Here is a 12,889-nt window from a genome sequence, read left to right on the forward strand (position 1 = left end):
GGTCACAGAAATGAGGCTGGGAGGGACCACGCTGGCCACCAGGACTTCTGCTGTGCCACTGTGACGCACAGGTTGATGTGACACCGCCCCTAAGGAAGCAGGGCCCGACTGTTTGGTTCTTTGGGGAGCACTGAGAGCAGCCCTCCTGGGCAGGGCCCGTGAGCCGAGGCCGCCTACTCCTCCTGCCTCCCTGTCCTCGAGCCTGCGTTAAAGCCACCACCTCCCATACGTTTTCCTCAAAGCAAACAAGCTGGCATCTAGTAAGAAAGGAAAACAATGACCCAGGGAAATGCGGAAACCAAGGACCAGCCACGTGTTCCCGGCTCGGCAGAGGCTGGGGGCTTCGGCTGGGGCTGGTGCCTGTGGTGTTGGGAGGCGCACAGCAGGGAAGAGTCAGGCCAGGTGGGGGTGAGGGCACAGTGGTGAGCCTGGAAACCCCACTGGCTGTCACTCACAAGACGCCCCAGGCAGGCAGGTGGGGATCCCTGTCCTGCATCCACAGGACACACATGGACAGGGTCTCTCCAACATAGTTCCTGAACCAGGACGGAGAGGGAATCAACGGCCAGTTTCTGTAGCTGCAGAAGGAGCGCCTACTGTTTCTAACACCAGCAGCAGAAAGCGCTTCCTCCTGTCCTGGGTGGCTACAGGAGCAGGGCCTGCCAGGGATTCAAGCACCACTTTCTACTTCTAGTTGGAGCCAGGGCAAAAACGGGAGTCACCCAAAGGCTCAGTGCCAGAAACAGGGGCATCCCCCCGGCTGCTCAGGCACAGGACCCTGCAAATCTCCCACAAGTGTCAGTTATGCCTCCTTCTAGTTGGACCTCAAACAAGATAATGCCTGGTAGGACAAGAGTGGCTGAAACCCACCATGACGAAACAACAGGGCAGAGCAAGCAGCCCTCTGGGGCCCCGCGCCGCCAGCACACCTCGCTTATCAGTCTCAAACACGCCGCCTGCTACCAGCCTTTCCTTGTGGGACGCCTGGGGTTGTAGTATCAGCTCTGCGAGGAGGAAACAGGGAAGCTTCGGGACCAAGTGGCAGCTGTCTGGCCTGCGGGATGCCTGCCTGTTGCAAGGCTCCGTGTGCCAGGAGATGCCACACAAAGGAATGCTTCCCATCCCTCTGGCTCTGTCAGCCTTCTCTGCCCTGCGTGTTTCCCCAGTGCCGACCACTACTGCAGCCAGGGCGCACCCTCTGAAGGCTCCAAGCAGGGCTGGCTGGGCAGCCTGGGCAGCAGGATGGCCTGGTGGCAGCTGGGCTACACTCCCTCTTAGGGCCAGAGGAAGCCACCACTTGCTCTGGCAGCCACTCAGGAACCCCTGAGGATCCTGAGAAACCTCCAACCAAGGCACTACTGAGCGTGGGGCTGGGAGGGATTCTAGTTGCCCTGGTTCACAAGTGGGCACTACCGAACGTGGGGTTGGGAGGACTGGTTGCCCTGCTTCATAGGTGGGAAGGGTGGTTTCGGAAGGTGTTGGGTGAACCTGAGATAGAAAGACTGGAAAAATACAGGATCATCAGTAGCCCTCCTGGGCTTCCCTGCCTTCCTCCTGCCACACCTAGGAAGGGAAAGGGGAGGAGAGGTGGCCAGCCTCAGCGCTCCCATGTTCCCCTCGCCACAGCTGGGAACACTAAGGTTCCCTTAGGAGCAGCGGCTGGGGCACACGCTACACAGTCACCTGATGGCTGCTGGTTATATTGGGCACCAAGCGTCAGGCACTTCTTGGCCTGGCTTTAAATAGCCCGCTGGGAAGACCGGCTGGGGACTGGCTGGAATGCGCGTCCGCCGCTTTACAGAACAGGAACCCCCTGTTCCCCCACCTGCTCCATGAAGGTTCAGTCGCGGGCTTATGCTCCAAAGGACAAGATATCAACTGCAAAACAAAGGGAGTCCTGGGGTTCCTCTCCAGCTCTCTGGGGGCAGAACAGCCACGTCCAGCAGTCTCACTTCTGCTCACTGTGTGACAGGATATCGTCTGAGTACCCCTGGGTCAGACCCTAGGGCTGGGTGAGGCTGGCCATGCCTGGCTGGCAAATTCAGCCTCCAGTCAGCCCCCTAGGGAAGCCCTGGACACAAAGCTATGCCACTATCCACAGCCGCAGCCTGCTGCTGCTGGGAACTGACACTTTTCCCAGCTGGGGGCCGGGGTCCACCGGGCATGAGTCTGCAGCTCTCCCATTTTGCAGACCCTGGAGGAGGCTGGCTAGAGCTCCTCAACAACAAACCCCACTTTTCCTGCACCAGTAAATTTAGCCTCAGTCCAACCATCTTCCTCCCTGTTCTGGTGAGCATGACCCCAGGTCTCCATGCCACTTCTCGCTCATAAGGAAAAGCTCCCCGCTGCAATCTCTCCCTGCCCGCGTCCTCTTTTAAGGAGTGTCTCTGCTGGGCTACACGAGGCCATGTAGGCACAGTGCCAATCAAGCTGAAAACGCCAGACCAAGTGCAGAGAGGGAGGGGAGAAAGGCAGCCGAGCTCCTGAACCACGCACCAACTGTCCCGTAAGGGACATTGTCGGCATTGTCGTCCCTCTAAGAATGAGGGAACCTGGAAAGCTAGAGCGTGAGGATGGCACGGAGGTACCGGAACCAAGAGGGGACCACTGTCCTTGTGCAAGCCTGCTCCACCTGGCCAGAGGGAATGTCCCATTCGGTCTGACCAGAGGGGACAGTCCTACGCTCAGGCTGGCTAGGCACACAAGACCTGTACCTGTGGTGACAAGGACTCCAGGTAGTCTCAAAGGGCCTGGTGTGGCCCTGGCCTGGTGGTGATATGCTGATAAAAGCAGCTTCAGATCCACAACGTGGGCTGGGGCTGGCTGAGCACAGCCAGTTGGCTTCCAGGGGCTCTGGGCCCTCGCTGCTGTACTGAGCCCACTGCAAGGGCAATGCCCTCAGGGGGGCTGCTCCTGGCTATCTTGCTGGTCTAAGCTGCAGACAGACCTCCATGGGGAGACAGCGTGGGGCACCAGTGGGGGTGCTGGCTGGGGCCCTGTCCTGCTGTGTAACCTCAGAGAAGCTGCTTGCTCTCTTGGGTCTCAGTTTCCCCATGTGTAGAAGGAAGGAGGTGGGAACGGATGATCTGTGGCAGTCTAGGACCCTATGCCTCTCAGTCCATTTGAACACTGAGATCCTCACCTCTGCAGAAATGCAGTCACTCCAGGTGAGGTGTGAGAAGCTGGGTGGATTGAACTCAGGCAACCTCCCGCTTTTGACAGGAACTCACCTAATTTTCCATGGAGCCATCTTCTGCCTGCCACCCTCATTGTCACTTAAAAAAACAGTTCCCCAGGCCAGGCGCAGTGGCTCACATCTGTAATCCCAACACTTTGGGAGGCCAAGGAGGGCGGGTTACCTGAGGTCAGGAGTTTGAGACCAGGCTAACGTGGTGAAATCCCGTTTCTACTAAAACTACAAAAATTAGCTGGGCATGGTGGCACGTGCCTGTAATCCCAGCTACTCGGGAGGCTGAGGCAGGAGAATCACTTGAACCTGGGAGGCAGAGGTTGCAGTGAGCTGAGATCATGCTATTGCACTCTAGCTTGGGCAACAAGAGGGAAACTCCATCTCAAAAAAAACCAAAACCGAAACCAAAACCATAGCTCCCCACTTCCAGCTCGCCAACCTTCCTTCAGGGCACACACCACACACATCCTGGGACAGACACCTAAAAGGTGTTGGGGGTGCTAGTGACGCTGCACAGGGTGACAGCCCCCAAAGCCAGTGAGATCCCTCCCAGGGGGCATTCTCATGTGCTGGGCACTGCCCCCGTGGCTGTCTACAACATGCTGCTAGACGGTCAGTCCTCTCAACAGCCTCAAAACATGGGCATCTCATTCCATATCAGAGACATGAAGCAACCTGTTCATGTCACAAAAGGAAGAAGTAGAGGTGGCATTCAAGGAGGGGCAGCTGAACACACGAGAGCAGGCCCCTGGCAGAGAAGGAAATCCAGAAGGTACATGCCAGCTGCCATCTTGCTTCTGAAGGATTATGAGGCAGAAGAGGGGGCAAGGTCTAAGTGACAAGTGGGACTAACTGGGGGCCAGCAGGGAGTCCGACCTTCTGCAGCGGGTGGGCTGCCTCAGCGGGCGGGGGTTCCTCACCCTCCTGGGTGCTCGTGCAAACGCCACATGGCCTCAAGGATGGCTGCAGGCCAAGTGCAGGGTGGAGGGCTCCATTCAGTGACCTTCACGGTGGTTCTAAACCAGCTCTGCCAAGGCAGCAGCAATGGGAGTGACCGGCCTCACTGCAGCCATCCCAGTGAGAACCGGCTGAGACCCGGGACGAGGCAACGATCATTACAAGGGCACGAGCCCCTGGCCACCTGTTCCCACCACCACCCTGGATTAGAGCAACTGCCTTGGTGAACTGGATCAGGCTGGGTTGGGACAAGGCTGTCTCTGGCCCCTCTCTAAAGAGGCACCAGCTCCCTCATGCCCACAGGAGAGGCAGAAGGGGAAAGCGGCTCAAAGACACAACAGCCCAACAGCCTCAGCCTGGAGCTGCACCTTGGGCTTCTTGGGCACCCTGAGACAGGAAGAGGCTCTTCTGGGGCAGGGGTGGGAGTGGAGAGGACTTTCCTGGTCAGGCCAGAGAAACAGATGAAGGCAGCAGGGGAAGGGCTGGCTTGACATCCTGGGCCTCCTGACCCCCTCCCAACAGACAGGACAGAAACCCTGGCAAAACCTGGAGGGACATGGTGCAGCCTCCTGCCTCCGGCAGAACACGCATGAGTGCAGAAACTGGGCTGGTGGGAGAGGCTGGGCAGCCTGGGAGACAAGGGGGGGACAGTTTTCACCTCTGACTGACCCTGGCCATAAGCCCCATGAACCTGCTCTTGGGAGAACCTGCTCCTTCTGTCCCCACATTGATGGAAGGCAAGATAACCAGTTTGGCATCCTATGCCAGTCTCCCCACCCCGAGGGGACCCGGGTGCCAGCAGGGAGCTGTGCCAGTCCCAAGCACCTGGGCAAAACCTAGGAGTGGTACCTCAAGACAAGGGAACGGAACAGCGAAGACAGAAACCACCACCAGCCTCAGCCTTGGCAGGCAGCCCCCGAAGCAAGCCCTTGGTCTCACTGTCCTCACCGGTTTCCTCCACCCTGAGCTGTGTCAGCTGGGTGGGGACTGAGGGCCACCACTAGGTGGAAGTCACCAGGGGTGCAATGTGCGAGACCTGACAAACTTGTTCTGCGGGCTGCGGATGGGTATGAGGGTGGAATCTCAGTGCTGCAGCGAGTGTGGGGCCAGCCGTGGAGGCTCCAGGTGTTCTCTCTGCCCCAGCACAGCCCGGCAGGAGCCCCGACAGGAAGCCAGAGCAGCATGGCCGCCACCGACTTCGTGCAGGAGATGCGTGCCGTGGGTGAGAGGCTGCTGCTCAAGCTGCAGAGACTGCCCCAGGCTGAGCCCGTGGAGATCGTGGCCTTCTCAGTCATCGTCCTTTTCACAGGTTAGTTGGGGCACTCAGAGCCCTATGGCTCTCCCTGGCATCTGGGAGAGACCATACCATGGTGCCAGCCACAGGGCTGGCAGAGGTGGCAGGTGTCTCCCGGATCAAGGAGGAAAACCAGTTGTCCTTTGGGGGAAGCCAAGGGAGTTCCCTCATCCTCTGATATGCTGCTTGGGTGATGGGTGGTGCTGGGGACTGGGCCCCGCAGTACCCCGGGATCCCAAGCGTGGGGATGATGGGAGCCAGGCTTGGGCAGCGAAACAGAAGATACAACATGGAGAAGGTGGCCCTGGCGGCTGGCATGGGGACCGTCGACACCTCTCACCAGCCTCTCGGGTCTTTCTGACCTCTCCACCACACCTGTGGGGGAAAGACCCTGGCACGCAGTGGGTTTCTCTGGGAGGAGGACGGGCATCCTTTCTCTCCCCAGCCTGAGTCCCGTGCTCTCACCCGGCCCTCCAGCCACTGTTTTGCTGTTGCTGCTGATAGCCTGCAGCTGCTGCTGCGCTCACTGCTGCTGCCCTGAGCAGAGAGGCAGGAAGGTCCAGGTGCAGCCGACACCACCATGACAGACGGGGGATGGCTGAGGAGAAGCTGGAGATGACCAACACTATGACACAGGCCATCAGCCTGGCCCTGCAGCCCTCACCCCTCAAGACCAGGCTCCCCTGGCCCCAGCTCTGGCCCGGCCCAGGTACCTGGACACTGACAACTTGAGCCCTACCAAGGAAACCAAGGCTGGTATAGGTGCAAACCTCTCATCTGCCAGTGGACACTGGGTGCTGGGGAGTCAGCTGTTTCAAAGACTGGGTCAACTGCCTGGGCTTCTTCGCCTACCTGCACTTTTTAACAAAACAAGGAAGTAGGGGTCCCCATACCTTGATGGAGAACAGCCCCCACCTGTGGGCAATTGGCCCTCGGGGCTCTGCTGATCCATGCCAAAGAGGAGCAAGGCAATTAGAGGGGCTTTGTGCAATAGCTTCTGCATCCGAGCTCCCGCCAGAGCGTAAGCATGTCAGTATTCTAGTCCAGTATTTGCTGGTTTCCAAGTAAAAGCTTTTGTGTTATGTTTCTGCGGTGCCGGACTCCCTGAGGTTGGGCTGGGCTCTGTGCATCGGGAGGGCGTATAGCTGATGCCTGTCCTTCCCAGGCCTCTGCTCTCCCTGTGCCCACAAAAGCTGGAAAACCACGCGGAGAAGCGTGCCACACAGGCGGTAACACCACGGGACCCGTGGATGGTGCCATGAAATTCCTGTCATGCATCAGCTGCTAATGAGCTCTGCCAGGCCGAGGCACTACTCTGCAGAGTGGCAGAGACTGCGTTTGCCCAAAGGCAGCAGCTAGGCTTGGGAACAGCACTTCACTCTGTCCACTGCCTGCGCCTTTGGCTTGCACACCCCACACTTTCCAGAGAACTTTCCAGGTAGAGCTATGAACCCAGGAATGAGGGGAGGCTCCAGAAATGCCAATGGGTCCAGACAGAGCATCCTGAGGTGCCTCCCCGGGGCTTCCCCAGAGTCACGAGAAGTCTGTGTTTTTCACATGCTTCCATCATCTTGGTCTGCGTAGCTGTGCTCTGGCACCTGGGAGCAGAGCCCTGTCTACCTGGGAAACATGTCATGGAGAGGGGAATGCCAGCCCCTGTCACACCCCCGCCATTTCCAGCTGGCAGTCCAGGCCACACTGGCAATAGCAGGCAGGGAGGGGAAGCTCTCACCCTCTGGTTTCACTTTCTAGTGTCCACGGACTTGTCTGACAGGTTTAGGTTAAAGACCTGGAGAGTAAGTGTTTTCATACAAAAGAAAAGAAATTCAAAAATTTGCCCATTCTCCGCCCCCTCCAAAGAACAGGATTCAGAATGATGATGATGATGATGATGATGATGATGAAGATGGCTAAATTTACTGAGGGGTTACACATACTCAGCATTGTCTTCAGCATTTTGGTGCAGATAAACTCATTTACTCATCACAGTACCTCCACGTTGAAGATACCACTGTTACCCCCATTTTAGAGATGAGGAAACTGGGCCTCAGCAATGCTGGGTGACTTGTCTAAGTTCAACTAGCTGAAAAGCAGCAGAGCCTGCCTGAGTCCAGCCTATCTGGCTCCAAAGCCTCTGCTTACCACACCCAGGGCTCCAAGACCCAGAACTTGGCCTTCTGGATGCAGGACAGATAACGCTCTAATCCCATTATTCTCCATCGACCGACCCTATACCCAAAACACCCACACCCCAAACTCTGTCTCAAAATAACCTTCACAGGAGTGGGTGGGACCCAACAGGTAAGAGCTGGGGTGGTGCCCAATGAGGCATCCCTCCCAGAAGAAAAACACAGGGGAGTGGACGGACAGGAAACCCCGCATTTTTCATTCCCAGCACCAAGGGCTGGGGGGGTCTCTGGAAGCCTTCTGTTTGGGAGATGGTCAACAGGGAAGCAGCCTGGGTAACTTTTTCATAAGCCAGTTTTCATCAGCATAAGAACAGCCCTGCTCCAGGGCAGCTGAGGCTGAGGCCCTTTGCTAGAAAATATTCTGCTTCCCCAGCCCAGCTGCTCGAGGTGGGAACCACAGAGAGCCCCGGACACGGACAGGCCAAATGGCCGCTCCAGGGCAGGCGGTACACAACTGCTAAGTCCACACAGGATTCGGTCCCTGCCCTCACAGGACTCACTCCTCTCTGCTCCTTCGCCAACTGGCACACACGGGGCCCCGCTCTCAGGCCAACCCCTTCGCAGGCTTCAAACCCACTGAGATTAACCAGACCTGCTCTCCGACAATAGCCTGGCCCACTCCTTCAAGAAGCAGCTTCTCGTGCCGGTCTTCCCTGGGGAAGATGGGCACGGAAAGGTGGCAGCAGTTGCCCGACTGTGGGAAAGAATAAACAGAAAGATGCTGCAGACCTGGGCAGCCCGAAGATGGGTGAGAGCCATGGAAGGGGTGGCCATCAGGCTGGTTTCAGGTTCAGAGGACGTCTGACTTGGCCACCACCTCTCTGTTCCTGCCACTGTGCCATCCTGGACCACGCTGCCATCAATGCTTACCTGTGGTCACTGCAGCAGCATCCTAAGAGGTCCCCACAATCATCTGGCCAGCCTCTTCATGCCCACCCCCAGCTATGCCCTCCGCTTCCACCACAGGACAGGCTGCTCTTGGCTCCTCAAAAGGGCTGCACTCTACTCTGAAGACCTGTGTGCCATACTGTCTGTACATCATGCCTGATTAAAAGCTACAATCGTGGCTCCTGCCTGTAATCCCAGCATTTTGGGAGGCCGAGGCAGGCAGATCATTTGAGGTCAGGAGTTTGAGACCAGCCTGACCAACATGGTAAAACCTGTCTCTACTAAAAATACAAAAAAAATTAGCCGAGTGTGGTGGTGCATGCCTGTAGTCCCAGCTACTCGGGAGGCTAAGGCAGGAGAATTGCTTGAACCCAGGAGGCAGAGGTTGCAGTGAGCTGAGATCATGCCACTGCACTCCAGCCTGGGTGACAGAGCGAGATTCTGTCACAAATAAACAAACAAACAAAAAATTACAACAGACCAGCACAGTATATCACATGCATGTAATCCCAGCACTTTGGAAGGCCAGATGAGGTAGGATCCTTGAGCTCTGGAATTTGAGACCAGCCTGGGCAACATGGGGAGACCCTGTCCCTACAAACATAAAAAATTAACCAGGCATGGTAGCACACACCTGTGGTCCCAGCTACTCCTGTGGAGGTTGAGGCAGGAGGACTGCCTAGGCCATGACAGTGCCACTGCACTCTAGCCTGAGTGACAGAGCAAGACCCTGTCTCAAAAAAAAATAAAGCCACGGATACAAGAATCTCATTAGAAAAACTTGGCAGACAGTATATATAAGTTTTCTCCCAGCCAGGCATGGTGGCACACAATTGTAATCCCAGCTACTCGGAAGGGTGAGGCAGGAGAATCGCTTGAACCTGGGAGACAGAGGTTGCAGTGAGCCGAGATCACCACTGCACTCCAGCCTGGGCTACGGAGTGAGTGTCTCAAAAAAAAAAAAAAAAAAAATTATCCAGTTGGGGCCGGCAGTTAATTGAAAGAGCTGGTCAAAGCAACTTTCGTTAAAGAGCACCTAAGTTCTCTAAACATCTATTACTTTTTTACATATCTCACATTAAATGGAAATATACACACACCTATTCCCTGGCTGGTCTTCCTGGCCTTTTCTCTGAGTGTGGGCTTGCCAACCAGAGTTCCTGTATTGTTATTTTCTAGTTTTGGTTTCTTTAAAGCAGAACAAAAACTTAAAGTCATCGGAACCTAAAGGCAAAGGAATCTGGGTGTGAAAGCCTTCTGGGTTTTTACAAAATGTCCCCAATGTTTAGTTATCGTGTCTGCACCTTTTTCAACAGGAACATTATCTGAGTGATTCCAAAGTCATCCCAAAGTGGTCAACAGGTATTTCTAGAAACAATTTCTTTCTCCACTCGCTCTGAGGTGCTTTAGAGCTCAGACTGTGTGCTGCTGGATTCAAACTCCAACTCAGTTACTTACTAGCTGATGACCTTGGCTAAGTTATTTAACCTCCCTGTGCCCGTTCCCCACATGTAAAATTGGGGTTTCAGCTGTTATTGTTGCTTCATTGGTTCCCGGGATGTTAAATTCAATTATGTAATTACAAGTACAACTGCCATGAACAGGTTTGGGAACCAACACCTGACTCTTGATAAGCATCTGACTTAACTGACAGAGCTGCACACAAAGGGTGAGCTAGAGACTGGCCCACTGCTGTGAGCATTCAGCATGCCAAGGGCCTTAGTCAGTAAGTTTCACACAAGGAAACGGAAAACATCAGGTAACCCGGGTCAGTGACGCCAATGATAGTTAAGAACGACTGTTCTAAATCTGCCACCGTCTGTCATCCAACCCTGGCCACACCTGGGGAGAATCACCCGGGGATGTGTAAACAATATGACGTCCTGGCACCCCCAGAGGCTGATGTAAGTGGTACCAGGTGGGGCCTGGGCATTTCTAAAAGCTCCCAGATCTTTACCAGCTGTGATAAGCACCCGAGGGCTAGAAGGAAAGCGCTTGGAGGGCAGGGCCTGCCTCTCTGATCTCACAACTGGACACACAGTGCCTGTTTCCTGGCCACAGTGGGCCCTCACATCCTAGCTTTTAAAGGAGTAAATGGTGGCCATTAGGTTTCAAGCACCAGGGCACAGGCTTGATTCCCTCTTCCCAGCTTCCCTATTGTGCCAGTGGGCAGAAACCAACCACGCAACGTTGCTGAGGCTGTGCCCGAGGGGCAGACAAAGGCACCAATGGGAAGCCTCAGCGGGGAGCAACCCTTCCCCCAGAAACAGTTCCAGGAGGCACCAGGCGCCAGCCAGGGCTGCAGTTAACCATTCACCCCACAACACAGGAAGTGAGCCCTGCGCCAGTCCCAGCCCCAGGGCTTCCTGAGCTCAGGGCAAGTCCGCAGTCCACACATCATCCAGACAGAGGACAGCCCAGCCCAGCCACAGGTGAGGTGGCCCGATGGCCTGGGGCAAAGGCCCTCGGTCCAGTCTCTTCCCTGTCCACCCCAAGTCTGACTTCTCTCAGGAGGGACTCACGAACACGTGCACTGAGCACCCCAAAATGACATCATACAAGGGCAGAAAGGAGCCAAAGGGGGAACGTGAAAGGCAGAAAGGGAGCCGTGGTTGCCAGGCAACCAGCCCTAGCCCACCTTTGTTTGCTTTGGTGATAGCAACAAAGGTCTGGTCAGGGCCACTTGGCCACGCTCACACCTTTTCCTCTCAACAGTTGCTTCTTTGAGTCAGGGTGCAGCTCTGGTCACCTGGCAGCCTCTTCAGCTCAGCCTTCCGCAAAGTGTGAGCCTGAAGGACCACCCTGAATTGCCCTTGTAGGACCCAGAATAGGTACCAGCAGAATCGGGTAATGGCTCCCTCCTCCTTCACCTGGGCTGCCCTCACCTGGCTATGGGCTTGCAGTCTGTGATAAGGAGCTCCACTTCTAGAAGACTGGTAAGTTCTGTTCTCGGCTGCTCCAAGGAGCCCATCAAGGCCTCAGCTAGAGTTGGCCACTCCTTTATGCTCTCTCGAATGCCTCCCAAATGTTTGGCAGTTGGTGCAGGAAAAACAGTGAGGCTCTATTGTGATGCTTTTTAGATTTAGCCAAGTAGGTTTCAGGGATGAGAGAGAGTCCTTGCTCACACTTGCTACTCAGGAAAGAAGGACTGGAGAATCCAGGGGCAGCCCCTAGCAAAAATCCAGGGCCCCACTCCTTGTGCCAGTCCTGGCTCCTGTATCTAGAGCGGGGGAAATGCCATTTGCTGCTGGCTGCAGGCATCGAGCACAGACTCCAGCCCTTTCATGTCCCCTGGCCGCCAGGCGGGCCGGCTGCTCACAGAAGCTGCTACAGAGGCTGGAGTCAGGGGGCAGAGCATAGCGCCTGGGACAGGGCCTGGGAGGGCTATCTGCGCTCAGGTCCTCTGTCCCTCTTTTTCAGATTCTCATGGACCAACTGGTATTCAAAGAGACAATCTGGAATGATGCGTTCTGGCAGAACCCCTGGGACCAGGGGGGCCTGGCAGTGATTATCTTATTCATCACCGCTGTCCTGCTTCTCATCTTATTTGCCATCGTGTTTGGTTTACTCACTTCCACAGAAAACACTCAGCGTGAAGAGGGTGAAGAGGAGTGACCTGACTTCCTGGGGACTGAGACGGCAGCAGGGGAGGCAAGCTGACCTGCCCCCATTCCGGTGGTGGGCCCCTCCACGGTCACCTCTGGCTCAGGGGCCAGGCCCTGGTGTCTTCCTTTCCCACCAGAAAAGAGTCTAGTAAAATATTCCATCTGGCTTAGCTTTGGTCAGACTAGTAAGATGGGGAGGCTGGTCTGAGACCAATTCTGGCTCCTTGATCCTATTGGTTTTCGGGTTCCCCGACCAGAACCCTAAAAGCACATGGAGAGGATGGCTCCACTGCCTCAGGTGGAAGGAGCGATGGCTAACAAGGTTCTCTAACAGGCTCACAGGCCCAGCCAGCAATTTCACAAATCCTTGACAGAGAAAGACACAACCAAATGAAGTAAAAATGCCTTTACAAATCTGTTAACTTGTGAGAGCTCATTTTTCATCCAGATAGAACCACCAGAGCAAGCTTCCCGAACAAAGCCTCACCAGGGCCTGCACAGTCTGGCCTGTCTCCAGCCATCTCACCCACCCCAGCCCGCCCTGCCCCTGGGTTCTCAGCGTGCCTTTTGGTTCTTGAACATGCCGCGTTCTCTCCCACCACGAGGCTTTTGCGCATGCTATTCTCATTGACTGGGATGCTCTCCCTCACACTACACTTGACTCCATGGCCCAATTAGTCCTTCCTCATCCTTCATATCTCAGTTTGAACCTGACTCCCTCAGGTAAATCTTCCCTAACCCTCGAGGATTAGGGTAAGGCCACCTG

General features: G+C 55.7%; 3 protein-coding genes across 4 annotated transcripts in view; 2 read left to right on the forward strand and 1 right to left on the reverse strand.

Moving 5' to 3' along the window:
• Positions 1-12,889, reverse strand: part of RECQL5 (RecQ protein-like 5) — a 43,885-nt gene that overhangs the window by 8,058 nt on the left and 22,938 nt on the right. The gene's annotated exons all lie outside the window — the stretch shown is intronic.
• SMIM5 (small integral membrane protein 5) lies at positions 5,294-6,526 on the forward strand. Its single transcript, XM_011946635.1, has 2 exons — positions 5,294-5,456; positions 5,919-6,526. The coding sequence occupies exons 1-2, from the start codon at positions 5,330-5,332 to the stop codon at positions 6,023-6,025; spliced, it is 234 nt and encodes a 77-aa protein (XP_011802025.1). The 5' UTR covers positions 5,294-5,329; the 3' UTR covers positions 6,026-6,526.
• Positions 10,823-12,541, forward strand: SMIM6 (small integral membrane protein 6). Its single transcript, XM_011946538.1, has 3 exons — positions 10,823-10,950; positions 11,234-11,365; positions 11,939-12,541. The coding sequence occupies exon 3, from the start codon at positions 11,945-11,947 to the stop codon at positions 12,131-12,133; it is 189 nt and encodes a 62-aa protein (XP_011801928.1). The 5' UTR covers positions 10,823-10,950; positions 11,234-11,365; positions 11,939-11,944; the 3' UTR covers positions 12,134-12,541.

This window comes from Colobus angolensis, unplaced genomic scaffold, assembly GCF_000951035.1.
Source record: "Colobus angolensis palliatus isolate OR3802 unplaced genomic scaffold, Cang.pa_1.0 Scaffold1, whole genome shotgun sequence".
Taxonomy (NCBI): domain Eukaryota; kingdom Metazoa; phylum Chordata; class Mammalia; order Primates; family Cercopithecidae; genus Colobus; species Colobus angolensis.